The sequence below is a fragment of the Populus nigra genome, chromosome 4 (assembly GCF_951802175.1).
Source record: "Populus nigra chromosome 4, ddPopNigr1.1, whole genome shotgun sequence".
Classification (NCBI taxonomy): domain Eukaryota; kingdom Viridiplantae; phylum Streptophyta; class Magnoliopsida; order Malpighiales; family Salicaceae; genus Populus; species Populus nigra.
Genome location: NC_084855.1, coordinates 23,262,422 through 23,280,998, shown reverse-complemented (window position 1 = coordinate 23,280,998; position 18,577 = coordinate 23,262,422). Strand labels below are relative to the sequence as shown.

General features: G+C 32.0%; 3 protein-coding genes across 3 annotated transcripts; 2 read left to right on the top strand and 1 right to left on the bottom strand.

The window, feature by feature from the left end:
- Positions 1 to 2,852: 2,852 nt before the first annotated feature.
- LOC133692109 (guanine nucleotide-binding protein-like NSN1) lies at positions 2,853 to 7,326 on the top strand. The gene is made up of 10 exons (XM_062112814.1): positions 2,853 to 2,975; positions 3,079 to 3,122; positions 3,212 to 3,456; positions 3,858 to 3,975; positions 4,046 to 4,219; positions 4,359 to 4,576; positions 4,839 to 5,103; positions 5,887 to 6,066; positions 6,176 to 6,387; positions 6,817 to 7,326. The coding sequence occupies exons 2-10, from the start codon at positions 3,104 to 3,106 to the stop codon at positions 7,186 to 7,188; spliced, it is 1,803 nt and encodes a 600-aa protein (XP_061968798.1). The 5' UTR covers positions 2,853 to 2,975; positions 3,079 to 3,103; the 3' UTR covers positions 7,189 to 7,326.
- A 757-nt stretch (positions 7,327 to 8,083) lies between these two features.
- LOC133692113 (uncharacterized protein At4g13200, chloroplastic) lies at positions 8,084 to 11,969 on the bottom strand. The gene is made up of 3 exons (XM_062112817.1): positions 11,583 to 11,969; positions 10,436 to 10,590; positions 8,084 to 8,638 (listed from the first exon to the last, which is right to left on the bottom strand). The coding sequence occupies exons 1-3, from the start codon at positions 11,836 to 11,838 to the stop codon at positions 8,423 to 8,425; spliced, it is 627 nt and encodes a 208-aa protein (XP_061968801.1). The 5' UTR covers positions 11,839 to 11,969; the 3' UTR covers positions 8,084 to 8,422.
- A 3,648-nt stretch (positions 11,970 to 15,617) lies between these two features.
- LOC133692112 (vesicle-associated membrane protein 722-like) lies at positions 15,618 to 18,524 on the top strand. Its single transcript, XM_062112816.1, has 5 exons — positions 15,618 to 15,971; positions 16,352 to 16,493; positions 17,143 to 17,263; positions 17,572 to 17,634; positions 18,169 to 18,524. Exons 1-5 carry the CDS (start codon positions 15,782 to 15,784, stop codon positions 18,310 to 18,312), a joined length of 660 nt encoding a protein of 219 aa, XP_061968800.1. The 5' UTR covers positions 15,618 to 15,781; the 3' UTR covers positions 18,313 to 18,524.
- The last annotated feature ends 53 nt before the right edge of the window (positions 18,525 to 18,577 follow it).

The window sequence follows — 18,577 nt, the reverse complement described above, 5'->3', positions numbered from 1 at the left end:
ACGACGTAGTGCATGCTAATGAGCTAGTCATAACTATAACTATAGAGAGACATTTGAAATATTTAATTTTTTTTCGTTTATTTTCACTTGTCAAAAACTATTATAATATTTTATATATAAAATTAAAACTATAAAACCTATTTCTATCATATAGGAACTAAAAAATAGGAAATCTATTAATTTCAAACATTAAAACTAGGAAAGCTATTGACATTGAATAGAAGAATAAAAATAGAAAAGAATGAAATATTTGAATCGGAAAGGAAGAAAAAAAATAATCAAGGAAATTTTTTTTATTTTTCATGAAGCTCATGCACCAATCTCCATTGATTATAAGGAACGTGTCCTCAAGTTCAGCTTGTTTATAGAGTAAAACCTTCTTGTTTGAAATTTTTCAATCATTAAAACGTCCAATGTAATGTTTTTCAAATGTGACCTCCTTGACTAGAAAACCAATAACTTTTTCACATGCAACCCGCTCTATTATGAGTCTCTAATATCTTTGAACAAACCGCTCCATTATGGTTATCACCACTAAAATTTATAATAACATCGCACATCAACTAATTATCCGAAATCATTAGGCTTTTATACCGAATAACATAACTTCAACACAAACATAGTCGAGAGCCCATAACAATGGTGTTTGCTACAATTAAAAATCCTAGAAGATCAAAAAACACCATAACAATAAGTAGACACCTGAAATATCTAATTTTTACTCTTTAAAATCTCATTTTCCAAAATACTACTACAACATTTTTATAGGGAAAAAAATAGAAAATCAACTAACATCAAATAGAAAATAAAAATAGAAAAAATATTCCCTTTGGATGAAAAAGAAAAGAAAAGATGAATAATATTTAACATGGAAATAAAAATAGATAAAAATTCTACATTGAAAAAAATATAATTTTTTTGTTTTTTTTCAAATCAAAACTCATCTATAATCATGAAAAAAGACTAATGTTCATAGAATTCTTTTTTAAAAAATACCAATTCTTAAAGAAGATAGGATAATAATATATTTTTTCATATTCATACACCACATTATCTGTATACTAAAACGCGTGGGATTTTTATTGTGCATTTGTCACCGTGCAAGTTTTTTTTCAGTTTGGTTCTCAAACTTTGTTTTTTGACCAATCAAGTCCTTTTTAAGGAGTAATTGATTTCAAATTCTTATAAGGATGTGATTAGAAAAGGAAGGACCGAAATGAAAGACACAGTCCCTCAAAATTGTTCTAATTCTATTTTGGTATAGAGGTTTATTTTTGTTATTTTTGGTCTCTAATTGAGAGAAGAGAAAGAGGGGGGTCGTTGGATTCCAACAGTGAAAAGAAAAACTTGTTATTGGCACCGATTTAGGCCATCAAAATGAAATATTTTCGTGTCAAATTATTCCATTTGATGCAGGGAGTTTATATTATATGTTTTTATATCTTAAAATTTTGTGAAAAAACAAATCCAAACTTGGGTTGATTTTTTATTTCAGGTTGTGTTTGGGTTTTAGAGAGATATTTAGGGTTTTTCGAGGCCATAAATGAGTTCATGATAGTTTATAGGGTGTTTTGTGTAAAAAAATGTGTTGCAAAACAGGTTTTTGGGCCAAAAAAGTATAGACCCTATTTTTTTAGTCATTACAATGATCAGAATTTGGGCAAAATAGGTGACACGTCGTTTGCCTCGACAGGTGATGCATCGACTGTTGTTAGCATGACTATCAGACCCAAAATCCCTAAGTCTCGCATGGTTACCATAAAAATATAACTTAAAAGAATACAATTGAAAAGAGATAAAGTGTCGTGACAGGTTCAAAAACTAAAAGCAAAAAAAATAGATAAAACCTCGTCTCTTTTACTTTGTTCAGATGAACTCTTTTGAATAATATTGATTTTTTTGTTATGCATTTAATTTTCAAAGATATTTTTATGGTTCATCTATGGTTTTATTTTTATCTTTTATATAAATAAACTATGTTTTTTACAATAAAAAAATATTTATTTCAGATAATATTTTTAATACGTGTAGCCTTACATGTTATTTTTTTATTCAATTAATTTAATGTTATATTTTTCAAGATTAAATATCTTAATCTACATCTGTCTTCTGGTTTTTCAAGTTTTGTTTTTAAGTGTTATTAATGATTTATTTATTAACGCACATAACTCTTAGTTTATTTGATTACATGTGTGTATAAACTTTTTTATTTGTTAAATTTTTTTAATTATAAAAATACATTAAAAAATCAAAACCTTGCACATATATTTTTTATGAAAAATAAAAATATTTAACCTACGGCGAAGCATGGACAAGTAGCTAATAAAACCTTAACAATGTAAAATGAGCTTGTGGATCACTTTCAACCCATATAGTTTTATATTGACACCTTATTTTGAATATAGAACTTTAAAAATGCTTAAATAAGAAATTAAATAAAAATCAATAAAATCAAAATACAAAAATAAATTAGATCATGGTTGCTTTTTATTATACGATCTTGTATTTTTTACTTTTTTAGACAAGAGAATTCACTAGGCTTGCATTTTTTTTAAACATATTTTGCTAGTATTGAAAAAATTACTCAGAAAATAATAATAAATTTTTTATTCATTTTATATGTTATTAATTTATATTCATAACTTATCAAAACAAGTAGATTCATAAAGGATATATAATATTGGGAATTTATTTTATCTTAGATTTCTACTCGAACCAACCCGAACCTAATAAGATCTAAAAACTTCCTATTCACCCGGATTAATATCTACTGGGTTCGGGTGAATATATAACGCCGAAGCCACTACTTTGCCACCAGGTCCTCTCAGTTGGGCTTGGGCCTACATACGGTGCCGAATGGATTATCGTTTCATTTGACCCATATACAAGCCCCCCCTCTCAAAAACCCTAGCAACCTCTCCATTCTGCTGGCTGAACCCTAAACTCCAAAAGAAAACAAGCAGCTCCTCTTCCAGGTATTTCTCCATAACTCTCAACGCTTGCTCTTCTCTTTCTCTACCATCATCAAGGTCTGAAGATATTTCTTTCTCGGTTCTGCATCTTATGCTATAATTTCAGGGTATCAGACCTATAGCTATCAAACATGGTGAAGAAGAGCAAAAGTAAGCAAAACCCTTTTATCTAATGTCAATATCCGCACAAAAGATTTTATTTGTCTTGATTTTTTTTCGTGTGCTATGTTTTTCTGTAGAGAGTAAGAGTAAGAGGGTGTCGTTGAAACAGAAGTATAAGGTTATAAGGAAAGTGAAGGAGCATCACAAAAAGAAGGCCAAAGAAGCTAAGAAGTCTGGCTTGGATAAAAAACGCAAGGTTGAGAAGGACCCTGGTATTCCTAATGAATGGCCTTTCAAGGAACAGGAGCTAAAAGCTCTTGAAGCTCGCAGGGCTCGTGCTATTGAGGAGTTGGAGCAAAAAAAAGCTGCCCGCAAAGAGAGGGTATTGTTTCCATTGCCTTAATATTTGTTTAGTACTTTTTTTTTGCTGGTCTGGTGAATTCACATAGATGGTCTTTTAGTTTAGTCAACAAAGCGGTTTGTATCTGTAAAGATTTAGATAAATAAGCTGCTGCAGTCAGCTTCTTTGATGGGTTCGCTTGGCAAAGTTTCTACTGTTTGCAGTTCCAAAACCAGCTCTGAACATGCATACGTAGCCTTTTTTACTTTTCCAATTGCTTTAGGATCGACCTAGGCAGAATGGTTTGGTTCAGAATCGATTATAAGAGACATTTTAAATAGGATTGTTCATTTTCCAGGTTGCTATCTTTTTAAATAGGACTTGCAATTTTGTCTTGTACCTTTCATCCATTACTAGGAACACATCTTCTTATGTATTTTCAGGCTCAAAAGAGGAAGCTGGGGCTGTTAGAGAATGATGGCACTATGGATTCGGCAAAAGAACAAAATACTGGAGACCAAAATGGTGGTGTAGAATTCAAAGGAATCACGAGAAACCGAGGTAATGAAGAATCCAAGTTAACATGTGTAATTTTTGCTGTGCTTTTATTTTGACATTTATTCTCGCGCAGAAAATTCTGATAGGGCATTCTACAAGGAGCTGGTTAAAGTTGTTGAAGCATCGGATGTCATCCTGGAGGTCCTAGATGCACGAGATCCTCTTGGTACACGATGTGTTGATATGGAAAAGATGGTGATGAAATCGGGTTATGATAAGCACCTAGTGTTGCTTCTAAACAAAATTGGTAATTTCTCTCATTTTATTACAGTTTTGCGCGCTCCTTAAATATATTAAGAATGCGATGAGGCAGGTCGAATGCTCCATTTTCCCTAAACTTTTGCAGTTCCACTGGTTACTTATCTTTATTGATTCTTCTATTCTAGATCTTGTCCCTCGTGAAGCTGTTGAGAAATGGCTTAAGTATCTTAGAGAAGAATTCCCGGCAGTTGCATTTAAGTGCAATACGCAAGAGCAGAGATCAAACTTAGGGTGGAAATCTTCCTCAAAATCAGCCAAGACGAGCAATCTTCTACAAACAAGTGATTGTCTTGGAGCTGAAACTCTTATTAAATTGCTGAAAAATTACTCAAGAAGCCATGAGGTATGTTAGGGCAACTTTCTTTTTTAAGAGGGTGCTGAGGTTGAAGTTTAAGGAGTGCCTAGATACCTGCATGATATTTGGTTTTCCACTCATTTGAGCAGTGATTTATTTACAGTTTGTTTGGGAAAAAATGTGATAGGAGGGGAGGGGAGGGGATGGGAAATTTTTTATTTAATATATGCTAGAGTTTTAAGTTGGGTGTTGAAGCTGTAAAATCTTGTTCTGGCAAGTAGTAATCCCAGCTATACCTTGTATTTTTCAGATCAAGAAATCTATCACAGTTGGTGTAATTGGTCTGCCCAATGTTGGTAAGAGTAGTCTAATTAACAGCTTGAAGAGATCCCATGTTGTCAATGTTGGCTCTACTCCAGGATTAACTAGATCAATGCAAGAAGTTCAGCTAGACAAGAATGTTAAATTGTTGGACTGTCCTGGTGTTGTAATGCTTAAATCTGTGGAGAGTGATGCGTCTGTAGCTCTTCGAAACTGCAAAAGGATAGAGAAGTTGGATGATCCAGTTGGTCCAGGTAAATGATCCTTTCTTTCCTGTTAATATTTCAACAGTGTTGCCTTTGTCTGGGACCAGCTGCTTTATTGCTTAGTTTATTTTATTTTTATTTTTTAATGAGTGTTTACTTTGATGGAATTATGGATCTCGCAAGTCTGGTTAAACATGGCTGTTGTATTTCTGTAACATAAAGAGGACAAGGTAGATGAGCAAGCTGGAGTTAGGGGTTAAGAGGAGCTATATTAGCATTTTCAATCTTACTGATATGCTTATTTTGAAGGATTATTTTTCCTTGGAATGTTCCAGTCTTGCAGATACCATTTTGTTGCTGTATGCTTGCCTTTCTGAAAGGATCATGTTATTGATTTATTATAATCATTTACTGGCTAGAAAGCAATGCATGTTCATTGTAGATGACTGTCTAGCAAATAGCTTTTGATTTTCTTTGAATTTGAAATTTAATGTTGAGAGTTGTGTCCTTTTTCTCCTGTGGAAGATAAATGCAAGCATCCTGGCATTTCTTTGCTGCTTTCTTTGCTGCTTGTAGAGAATGTCTCATTGTGACTCTATTCCCTGGAAATGATTTTTAAACATGTGAAAAACGAGTGTATAATTTAAGTGATATGAGCACTAAAGTTTGTATGAGTTTATATCAGACTGCAGAATTACAAATCTGTAAATTTGAAATCCATGGCACTAACGTTAAAGAAAATTGAGATGCATTATTTGTTTAGTCAGAAACCTTCATGTTAGGAATATAATTAGCATACTAATGCATGTTACCTTTCTGTGGACAATGCAGTGAAAGAAATTCTCAAGCTGTGCCCAGATAGACTGTTGGTAACGCTATACAAGATCCCTAGTTTTGATTCAGTTGATGACTTTCTACAAAAGGTGGCTACTGTAAGGGGTAGACTAAAAAAGGGTGGTATTGTGGATGTTGATGCTGCTGCTAGAATTGTTCTGCATGACTGGAATGAAGGTACGCATTTTTAATGAAATTTTACAACAAACAAAGACATACCTCAAAGACACATTGCATATGTAAAAGAAAGAAATTCCTACTTAGGTATATATTTAATATTTTACAGGTAAGATACCATATTACACAATGCCCCCAGCCAGGAATCAAGGGGAGCCTTCAGAGGCAAAGATTGTTTCAGAGTTAGGGAAAGAATTTAACATTGATGAAGTTTACAATGGTGAATCCTCATTCATTGGAAGCCTCAAGTCTGCTGACGACTACAATCCTGTAGAAGTTCCTCCTAGTTGCCCTCTCAATTTTGATGAAAAGCTGATTGAGGTTTGTGTCTTTTTATTGGTCTCAGCATTTGAGAAGTGTTAACATTCTTAGGCTATGAAGCGAGCCAGTTTTGCTCTTTAAACTTTTTCATTGCAAATGGTTTCTGATGACTGCATTGTTGTTTTTGTGACTGGTTTATTCATCTCTTGATGTTTCACATGAAGCCTTCCCCAAAGAAAGAATTTATATAACCGTTGCTTTTGGCTTTACTGTATAAACCTTATCTTTTACAAGTTCAATATCCATATGGAGGGGAAAGTTGCAGTTTCCCATGTGAAAACTGTTTATAGTAAACTTGCTATTACTATGCTCTTCCTATAATTCAATGTTTATAAAAGATTTATTTCTCGAGACATCTAATTCTTCTATCTCAATTTTTTTTAGTTCTTTCAATATTTTCTTCTGATTACATTTTGGCACACACATCAGGGAGATGGAGATGAAGCTCAACCATCAACTAAAGGTGATGAAAGCTCCAAAGAACTGGTTAACAATGATGACGAGCCAATGGAGTCTGAAGATGACAATGCTAACAAGACTAAGGCAAAAACTGAAATTAGCAGGCAAAATGAGAAGCTCTATTCAGCAGAAGGTATACTGAATACAAAGATGAAAAGAGCAGAGAAGAAAAGGAGGAAAAAAGCAGCTAAAGTGGATACAATGGATGGTGATTATGACTTTAAAGTGGATTATAAGAAAGGTTCGGCCATGAATGTTGAAGACAGGAGTGGTAAGATGGATGATGATAGTCCAATTCCTGCTGTGGTGCCCATGTCTGGTATTCAATGTGATGATGAGTAATGAGTTAGGCTTTTTTTTTTTTTTTTTTGGGGGGGGGGGGGGGGACCGTGGAAATACAAACTCTTTCTGATTCAAGCAAATTGGAAATTTTGTTAAACAACAGAGCGAGATTAATTTATTTCATATGTGCTTGTACCATGCCTCGATATCATGAATTCCTTTTGGTGGTGGGTGGGGTGGGGAGAATTAGAAGAAAAGAAATGCCTTCTTTCTTCTTCCCCCATGCACAAAATTCTTTCTCAGATAAATTCCGTGTTTTTTTCTCTACCACATCTTGATGTAGCATAGAAATTATCCAAAAAAAAGAGAGATCTAAGCATTGTGTCAATGCTCAATCAGCTAACCAAACAGTGCTAGTGTTTGAACACAATCGAAGCTCACAATCAAGCTTTGATCTTTAATTTTTATTCTGGGTTTACATCTTTTTACAACAGCACAGTCAAGTGCAAAAAGCTGAATCAACCACATCTGATTGTGCAGCTTTGAAAATGAAAAATCTAGTTGTTAAAAATTAAAGATGAGACACTGAATTGTGAATTTTGATGTGGCTTAAGAACTTAAAATCGTGTTCTCTTCGTTCCTCTTGAGGCCCGACGAACTTGAACCTCCCAGTCTTGACAAAAAATTCTTGATGGCACCAAAAAAAGGATCCACTAGAGGCACCGTCACATCCGGACCATCTCTAAAACCACCTTCCTGCAATCAAGATGCCATGCCAGATGCAATACCCAAAAGGCTGCATGTAATTCTGCCTTTCACAGCCGCACCTCCAATCTTGAATAAAAATGAGCAACTGTTCTCTTTATTTTATCATTTAATTAAAATATGCATGAAAGGAGAAAATCATGATTGCACCTGTGGCAAAAAAAAATCAAAAGATTATAGACTCAACAACTTTATCAAATAGGATATTGAGTTTATAAACTTGTAAGTATTACATTCAAAGTGTCGAAGTATTAAAACACAGCTTCATTCGGGAGCTTGATGTTTGACAACGCAATCATCAGAGCATGCAAGATTTCCTAATTCCTAAACGACAACAACTGGTCACTAGATCTTATGGTGATGGTGGTAATGATTCTTGGAAGCATTGCAGTCCATTTGAACAGGTTCTGTGGTACTAAACGTTTAGCAACTAACTAATTAGCAACATGTATGCCATGCTGAGAGACAACCCATTAATCGCATGGAAATGTATTAACACTCAACACACATAGAACACAGAGATAGATGCTCAGTCATCACTTGACACCCCTAAAACAGGGCCCTTGGTGGCAGGATTTGAATCTGTCTTGACAGCGTTGGCTGTAGATGGTGAAGGTGTTTGGCTAACACCTTGGTTGACTGATGTTGTTTCTACTGTAGTAGGCTTGGGAATGATTCCTTGCCCTTCCATGGCTTCACGAGCTGCTTGCTCTTTGGCCTTTTTAGCCCTTCCCAACACATCTTCCTGCACATGATCAAATGGTTTACAGATACATGCACCAAAAAATTGGAAGGATAAGAGCAATAAAGCTAAAAATGTAAGGAGCAAATGACCATGACTGGTTCGAAGACTCAAATCTCTACTAAGGTCGAAAACACTGGCTGTAAGATGTATGTACACCATTCTAGGTTACATGGAAATAATTTCAACTACTTGAATGAACTAAATAACACACAGCCACTCATACAAAAGACAGCATGAGAAAGTTAATCCCAGCCCATATAATCTACATTGCCTTGAAAACAATTTAGCAAAAGGGAAAATATATAAATCAAGAACAAGAAAAAGATCTTGCAGCTATGCTATAGAATAGAAATAAAATGAATATACTCACAACTCAAGTACACTTGGCAAAAAAACATTTTAATAAGCTTAGGATAGGTGAGTTTCTTCATATAAGACAATATACTCTAACCTATATGTTCAAAAATAGAATCAATATCAAATGCACACAAATCATGCCTTAATCCTCTTTCTATAGCAATTGATCTATTTAAAAAAAATTTAAAAATCTTTGAATGTTATCACATTGGTAAAAATATGATCATGATAAAAAAACAACTTTTTCTATCAATGTTTAACTTCCATTTTCAAACGCTTTGAGATATAGTTGACGGGTACGAATAGAACACCATATTCCAGGTGCGAATACACACACACACACACTTCTCTAACTGTAACGTTAGCAAGAGAATCCAAACATGTATTATATACAAACTATTTTAAGAGCAAAATAACTTCAAAATCATCAATCCTTAATTATATATTTGTGCAATCAAACCTTCATACTACAAGAGTATACATTCTCATTATCACTACACTTAAACACTTTTTAGTCCTATATGTGCTATCTAGTGAGATATAGAGATACTAAAATTTTCAATTGTAACACCCATTCTATCAGGAAAGTAAATTCATGATTAAAAAAATCACATTTGTAAGCCCTTGAGATTTAGAAAAAAAAAACTATTGACATTGGTGAGGTGTTTTCACCAAGAGAAATCTTGAAAAGAACATATCTTCAAGTGAAATTTTTTTTGAAGAGGGAACATCTTTAAGTGGTGTAAAAATCTTGGTGTGAATTCATCAAGTGGTTATTGTACTCTACAACTTGGACAAGTAAAAGACTGCATTACTCAAGTATGGTTTGGTACTTACTTGAGGTGTGGATGTAGACTTGCCGAACCATGTTAAGAGTCGAGTTTGCAAATTCTCTGCCTTACCTATTTTTTTTAAACACTTTAATTATATTGTGTTTATTTGAGTTAATTTGCATTATTTGTTAATATTAGTGATACACCTATTTCACCTTTTTTTTAGGTGTTATAGTTACTTTAATCCTAGAACAGCACCTTCTTAGATTTCTTGATTGATTTCTTTATGAAATCCTTCGTGCTTGTTGATATAATCTTTGTATAAAACATGTTTAACACTTATTCTCAACAAAGCATATTATTTGTCCAATTTTCATTTTATTGTTATCATTAAAACAAATAAAAACACAAATATGTAACCTAAAATTCAACATGTAATGCCACTATAATTATAAAGCTAAGAGAAAGTTTTTAAAGAATATCTGCTGTGACAGTTCTTGAATCTGAATACAGGTGGAACACAATTAAACATCCTCCACCCTGAACACATCAGCACGAATTTGCTCAAAGAACCATCCATTAATAAAAGAAGGAACGTAAAAAGGAAGTACTCTTTGACTATAAATAAAATTAATATAGACTGATAAAAATACGTGTAGTTTACTACCTGGAAGTCCTGTATTTGCTTTTGTTGCTCTGCTTGGAGCCTGCCAATTGTACTTAAAAACTCCCCAACTGCAGATTCAACACGCTCATTAAGTGCTTCTGCTACAGCCTTTCCCAAGAAAAATGCATCCAGAACACTCCTGCTATCACTGTCACCTGCAAAATCAAGTATCTCAATTGTTTAGCAACGATGAAGCAACATCACATGATGCTACAGTTGGCATCCTGACACTTAATATTTCCAATATTTCATGATCTTGTAGGCCCGAAATTCATTAAGTGGTTTACACTTCACAATTCTCCAAAATGCCGTAATTCATAAAACCCAACAGTCTCTCTTTACATCATTCATTATCAAAGATTCAAAGAACTTTTAAGAGTTTAAGCATCAAATATAAATGCTTCTTAATTCCTACAGTAACTGCTTGTAGGAAATGTTTGCTAATAATCAATTTTTTCCACAACAGATGCGCCACGTTAAGGAGTCAATCACAATTTCAACAAATAAAAGATCAAGGGCAACATCTTCAGCAAAGTATTTGAAATCATAATGAAACTTGGCCACTAGACTATACATCCTCTTCAGCATTGACAAAGTCTCGTGATAAAATCACACAATACTTTCACATCCATACACAATCACTAAAAAAACTGTTGCACTTACGAGCCTAAGTGGCACAAAACTTGACATTCTAAAGTCATTGTTCACATTAGTTACACCGAGAGTCCCTTTATGTTTCAAGAAATTCTCTACGAAATCCTTAAACCACAACTGACCCTTTGTCAAAAATATTTTGGAGGACTGATTTCTTTCCAAATGGATTTGGGTAATCGGATTTATACACAGGCATTCTGACACCATTTGTTTCACATGATTAACAACAAATACAAACAACTATTCCGCATGCAATATTTTAACATGGGCACAGCAGTAGTATACACTATCTGGGAAGTGTTTGACCAGCAAATTTTTTGATACTAAAAACTAAGATCGTATCAGATTCAAAATAAGATAAAAATCCAAATTGATATTCACAAAATCCAAACAATAAGGAGCAAATAAAAAGATTTCTCTCAAATCACCACCAAACAATATAATATCTATCAATACATAGACCAAAAATAATGAGAAAAAGAAATCTATGTACCAGAAGCAGAACCAGGGCCACCAGGTCCACTGCTGCTACTGCATCGTACATTGATTTTTTGACAACCTCTCAAAGCTGTTTCAAACCTCAGACCTAGATGGGTTTTAAGCTTTATATGCGATGATGATGAAGAAGAACATGAGATAAGAGGAGGATTAACAAAACTAAGCTCTTGCTTGGTTTGGATTTTAGATTGAAGATTGTAGAAGCAATGAGATGGTGGGGAAGCTGAGGCAGAAGCAGAAACCCCATTCATGGCTAACGTTAAGCTAGTGTTGCTCTCACACAGTATCTGCCTCCGACCGTCTATCGGTTTCTCTCTGTTTCTACTTGGTTAATGATTTTGTAAGAAGGAAATGTTAGGATAATTAAATTTGTAGGATTATCTGATTTCGTTGGATTTGGGCCTAGCTTGGGTCATTAGTATTTTAGTTGCCTGCTTCGGTTTTTCATCTACCCTGTAGTGTTTCTTACTGTAATAATATTATTTTTTAAACTATTTTTTTATTTAAAAATATATTAAAATAATATATTTTTATTTTTTAAAATTTATTTTTAACAATAACACGTTAAAACCATACACAAATATCAAAATTTTTAATTTAAAACAAAAATATAAAAATTATTTAAAAACATGATTGAACTGCAAAAACAAGCATTACCTTATTAAAAACTTAACTTTGCTTGGTTTATTTTTGTTTTCATTAAAGCAAAATATGGCAATAAATTGTTAAAACATTTGAAAAAAAAAAGGTTTTCAAAAGCTTTCCTCGTGATTCAACTGGGATCAAATTCAAAACGCTGAGGTATCTGTGGTTTTTAGGGTTGTGTTTGGTATTGTGCATGGTTATGTTTTTTTTAAAAAAAATATTTTAAATTATTTTTGAATTATTTTGTTATGTTGATGTTAAAAATAAAATTTTAAAAAATATTATTTTGATGAATTTTTAAATAAAAAATACTTTTAAAAAATTATTATCATAATATTATACAAAATTCTTGGTGTCTAAAAGTTAAGTTAAAATCAAGTTCAAAATGCATATGACAATTAGAAAGGGAGCGTTCAAAAATTGGATCAAGATTGGGTTTGAATCGGGTTTAACATAACCAGAGGTCAAGATGATTTGGGTCTAGGACATCCAAAGTTAAGTCTAAAATGCTTGTAGTCAAGCAAATACTAGGTTTAGGGCTCCTCGAATCAAGAATGGCATGGTTGAGTGTTTGTAAGTATAGTAATAATTATTTTTTAAAGTGTTTTTTGTTTAGAAATATATTAAAATAATATTTTTTTAATATGTTTTAAAAATTATTTTTGATATCAACACATTAAAATAATTCAAAAATAAAAAAAATAATTTTAAACTAAAAGATCAAATAAAAAAAAACACAGTTACAGACAACCTAGAATTAATGCCCATACCATTTTTATCTTTAAGTATTGGCATATAGATGATATTGACATTCCTTGGTATTCTAAAAAATAACTCTCTTCCTAAGCCATTTAATGCCACCAATATTGTTCTTGGACCGAAAAGTTTATGCGATGTAATTCTGAAACTGGTGGCCAGATCATCTCTAATCACCATAAAAATTGTTAATTATCTAGGTAGTGGTTTAGTGATAAGAATTTAAAATCAAGAGATTTACTCGCTCTGTGGTCTTAGATTCGAATCCTGTGGTTGTTTATATGATGGCTACTAGAGGCTTACATAGTCGTTAACTTCAGGGTCTGTGGGATTAATCGAGGTGTGCGCAAACTGGCTCGAATGCATAATCTTTAGATACTAGAATAAAAAATATATTATTTTAAATGTTTATAAATTCGTTCAAGAACCAGTTATATATTAAGTGAATTTACTCAAGTAAATTTAATAATAATAATTTTAATATTATTTTAAAAATATTAAAATAATATTATTTTAGTTTTTTTTTTTAAATCAAACTAGATTTTGATTATGTCAAATAGATTTGATCTAATCAACTTTTATTTGATTTAATTTAAAATTCAGCTCAAGTTATATTCTGTATTGATGGTTACTGGGGTTGACTTGCGAAGCTAAATTTAATTACACTATTATAACTAAATAAATAAATAAAACTATATGAAAAACAACATGGTCTATCGAGATTATCTACAGAGCATTTGAACTAGAGAAAGTTTGTACTGGAATATCGATCCTGTTGTAACTCGGATTGTACTTTATACGTATAAATCCAATTTTCCATTCACAAAACACGTGTTCTAGCTAATTTTTTAACAAGTCACTTGCTATTTTTAAGGTATTATTTAGTTATTGTGTTTGAATAAAAAAAATAAAGACAAAAAAATTAAAAATTTATTTGATTGAAAAGACAAAAATATAAAATAAATATGTCTTTCAAATAATTTTAAAGCTATGTATTTTTAAAATAAAAGGTATAAAAAGATATGTCTTTTTATTTATGTTCAGAGATTACAATGGGTATCAACAATTAATTTTTTGATATCCATATCTACTCATTATCAATCGAGTAAAAAATTTAAATATTCATAAATTATTCATCGGATTCTGAGTATTTATTATCTACTATTATTTATTGATCAATAAAAATAAAATAGTTAGTGTGTGTATATGTGCGCGCACAAGTGTGTTTTATATCAATATTAAGGTATATATATATATCATATTGTATTAAAAAAATAAATATTCTACAAATATATATATATATATATAATTCGAGTTAGGTTCGGTCGGGTTTGCAATATTCATATTCTATTTATTATCCATCAGGTCCAAAAACTTTATCTATTCAGGTCAGTTCGATATCTATCATATTTAAATTTAAATTATTATACCTATCTATGTCTCAATTTGGAAGTTGACTAATATTTTGATAAATTAAAAATAAAAACAAATACTTTTGAAGTATTAATATGGTTGCATATGAAGAAAAATCCGATTTTTTTTTTTTTTTTGGAAAAAAACCCTTTATAACGAGCTAGTGGAAGAAAACAAAAATAGAATGAGTTTTGTTTTATAAACTTATAAGATAAATCTGCCATGATTTCTGTCGGAGGATTGAGATTTGGGGAAAGTATTGTTTTATTTTTTCAAACAGGTTGCATGGAATTAATTTCTAGTGAGTTTATTATAGTTTATTTGTGTATATTATAGATTTTGATGTAGGTGTTTTGTATTATAGTTGATAAATCTGATCTAATTTATTGGATTGATCTAAGATATTTATGATCTAAATTTTTATTTGAATTAAATTTTTAATTAAATTAGATTAAATATTAATTCAATAAAACCTAGTTAACTCAATCCAAAATTTATAAAAGACAATATTATTATTTATTTTTTAAATATAATATTTTAATAAAAATAGCTTATAGTGATCAAACTCTTTCTCAAGTTAATTGGATCCACTTTATATATAACTTTGTTGATTTTTTACCTTAATTAATTTTGTTTAAGATCAAATTTAATTTAATTTTTTTTTAATATTCTTAGCATAAGATTCCTTAGATTTTTTTAAGACGTGGATAAGAATCTTATTGAATCATGCTATAATAATAATAATAATAATAATAATAATAATCACAAAAGGTTTTGAATTCGTATTATAAACACTTAAACAATGATATTCTATTGAAGGCCGGGGATGGCATATTTACAGTGTAGTCCTTATAATTTTAGTTTGTATAATCTAGTCCTTATAACGGAAAATGAAAAAAATACCTCAACATATTTTCTAATTTATTAATTTTAAAAAATATTTTAATGCAAATATATTCCATTTCCTGATTTTCAATAAAAAAATGTAGAATGAAAAAATAGAGATGAATTTTCTTCTCTTCTAGAAGAGAAGAAAAACTCATAATAAACGACCTTGGTACCGCGGAGAGGAAAAACTCTTCTAGAAGAGAAGAAAAACTCTTCGTAAAATATCAAAATCAAATAAAAAAAAATTCAAAACCAAACTTCGTGGCGTTTTCCGAAAATAATAAAAAATTCAGAGGGTGGTTTTGCCGATAAATAAATAAACAAACAAAACAAAAGCTACGGTACGCTGCCTGCCTACCTTGAAGCTTTCTTCACCTCCAAGCGATAACGAAATCCTCCCTATTTCCTCTCTCGTCTTCGAAAATTCATCTCCGCTTCTGCTGCTACGAAACCTAGCTTCTCTCCCAGGGTTAGAGCTTATTTCTGCAGTAGATGGGGCAACAATCGTTGATCTACAGCTTCGTGGCTCGAGGCACGGTGATTTTGGCTGATTACACCGATTTCTCTGGTAACTTCGCGGGCATAGCCGCTCAGTGTCTCCAGAAACTTCCTGCAACTAACAATAAGTTCACTTACAACTGCGATGGCCACACCTTCAACTACCTCGTCGATAACGGCTTCAGTATCTCCCTCCCTCCCTCCCGTTGATTAATTAATTGATTTACCGCTCTTTATGATCTGATCCATACGTTTTGCTGTGATCTTTTTATGCCTTTGCGATTTTTGTAGATGATATTTGTTATTTATTTCATACAATTATAGATGATGGCTACGAAAGGAAACATTTGAGAAAAAAGAAATATTTAATTTACTAAACTAGAATTTTCTTAGCTTTTAATGATGATGTAGATAGTGATTATTGATGTTTTATGAGCGTATAATATATCTTTTTATTTTATTTTAAGCTTTAGAATTGTAGAAATGGATGTACATAAGTGATGGATTTAATTAATAGCAATTAAAAGTTTCCAAACTAACGGTGGCATCTCGGAACTTTTGCAGCTTACTGTTTAGTTGCAGTGGAGTCTGTGGGGCGACAGATTCCGATTGCCTATCTCGAGAGAATCAAGGAGGATTTTACCAACAGATATGGTGGGGGAAAAGCTGCAATAGCGGTTGCTAATAGTCTGAAGAAGGAATTTGGGTAATTTTTCTTGTCTTTTGTTTATTGGATGCAGTAATCATGCTTGTAAAAAGAAGAAGAAGAAGAAGAAGAAGCAGTGTCTCCTTGACAATGACGAAAATAACACGAGACAGTAGAAACACAATAATTACAGGAACATGAAATTTTCAAAATAAAGGATCACTAAGAAATTGTTTCTTTTCAGATACTTAAATAAACTTAAATGAACAAGGAAATCAAAATCTAGAACGGTAACTTCTAGATTTTATTAAAAGTCTCTCAAATTATTATAAAATTTTAACCCTGAATATATAAGATAATATTTGTTTTTGTGATTGTACTATGCCTTTAAAAATTTTTGAATTTTTTTAGCTTTAAATTATTATATTTTTGTTTTTGAATTGTTTTGATATGTTAATTTTAAAAATATATTTTTAAAAATAAAAAAAATTATTTTAATTCATTTCCAAACAAAAAAATACTTTAAAAAACAATTTTTACTATAATTCTAAACATACTCTAAATAGAGCCTGCAAAATTTTCTAACAAAATTTTAGCCCCATTCAACGATAATAGGATAAAAAATTAAACCTATTAATATAAAAAAAATCTCCTGCATCACTGTGCTATAAATCTATTTGTTGTCACAAAGCTGTCCTTTTTGACTTAGGCCGAAGTTGAAGGAGCAGATGCAGTATTGTATGGACCATCCAGAGGAAGTCAGCAAGCTTGCCAAAGTGAAAGCTCAGGTTTCTGAAGTGAAAGGAGTTATGATGGAAAACATAGAGAAGGTAAGGCATTGTTAATTCTTTTTTTTTATAACCACCAAAAGGGATTACGGAAATTTCTATTTTTTTTTTGGGGATTATGGTTTTACAGGGAAGATTCTGGTTTTATATTAGTGCAGATCATAAAAAATAAGAACAGAGTTGTGGAGCTATCATGTTGATTAATTAAGTTCATTTCATATTGTATGGTCTTGTCATTTTTAGTTTAATTTGTTTTTACTGGGAAGATTCTAGTTACATGTTAGTATATCATAATAATTAAAAACTGAGACATGGAGCTATGTTTAAGAGATTGAAGTTCGTTTCTGCAGGTTCTTGATCGGGGAGTGAAAATTGAACTTCTGGTGGACAAAACAGAAGACCTTCACTCTCAGGTAAGCGGGTAGATTTATCTTTTCTTATTTTCCCCACAAAGCAAAATTGACCATCCCCTTAACCATACTGGGAATAGATGTAAATGGATAGGTTTTTAGTGTGCCAATGGCTTACTGATTCAATTTCCTAGCTTCCAGCGAAGGGGTATGATATTTTCAGGCATTAGGCAACTTACCGAAGCTCATCTGCGGACATATAGTAATGAGATTGTAAAATATGCAGCTGTACGGTTTCTTTATACATCTAGTTATCATCTGTATCGAAGCATGGACTGGCATTAACATTTCAACACGCTAACAGAATCCATATTACAAAAAACATGAACATCGCTTGGTGGCTACTGGTCCTTTCATTCATTGCTAGCAAACTTACCCAGAATCAAAGGATTTCCATGCTAGGCTAGGCTAGGCTTGGTTTTGCATTTGTGTTTATTATACATAATTATGGTTTATAAATTGTATTTGATCATTGCTGTTGCCTTCTTTTTGTTGACCAATGAACGTATCCTTTGTTGTGTTGTCCCATTGTCCCAGGCACAAGTTTTCAGGCAGCAAGGGGGCCAGATAAAGAGGAAAATGTGGTGGCAGAACATGAAAATAAAGCTGATAGTGCTGGCGATCTTGATTGTCCTGATTCTCATCATAGTATTGTCTATTTGTGGTGGCTTCAAATGCTGAAGATGATCTACCTTCACTTTTTTGGGGGTTACACGTACCAGGTTCTGCTATATAGTTTTTGGCTTCAAATGACTGTATCATACGACAGTGCCTGTATAGTTTTTTCTTTTTGAATTATTTACAATTTCTTGACGTGTGCGGCCATTCCTTGTTATTCATTTACTACTCGATATGTTCTTGGTTAAATACAACGAATTTCATTACCTCAAGAAGTGGATAGTGGCAGAGTGGAGATAGCATCTTACCATATTTCCCATCTTTTTGG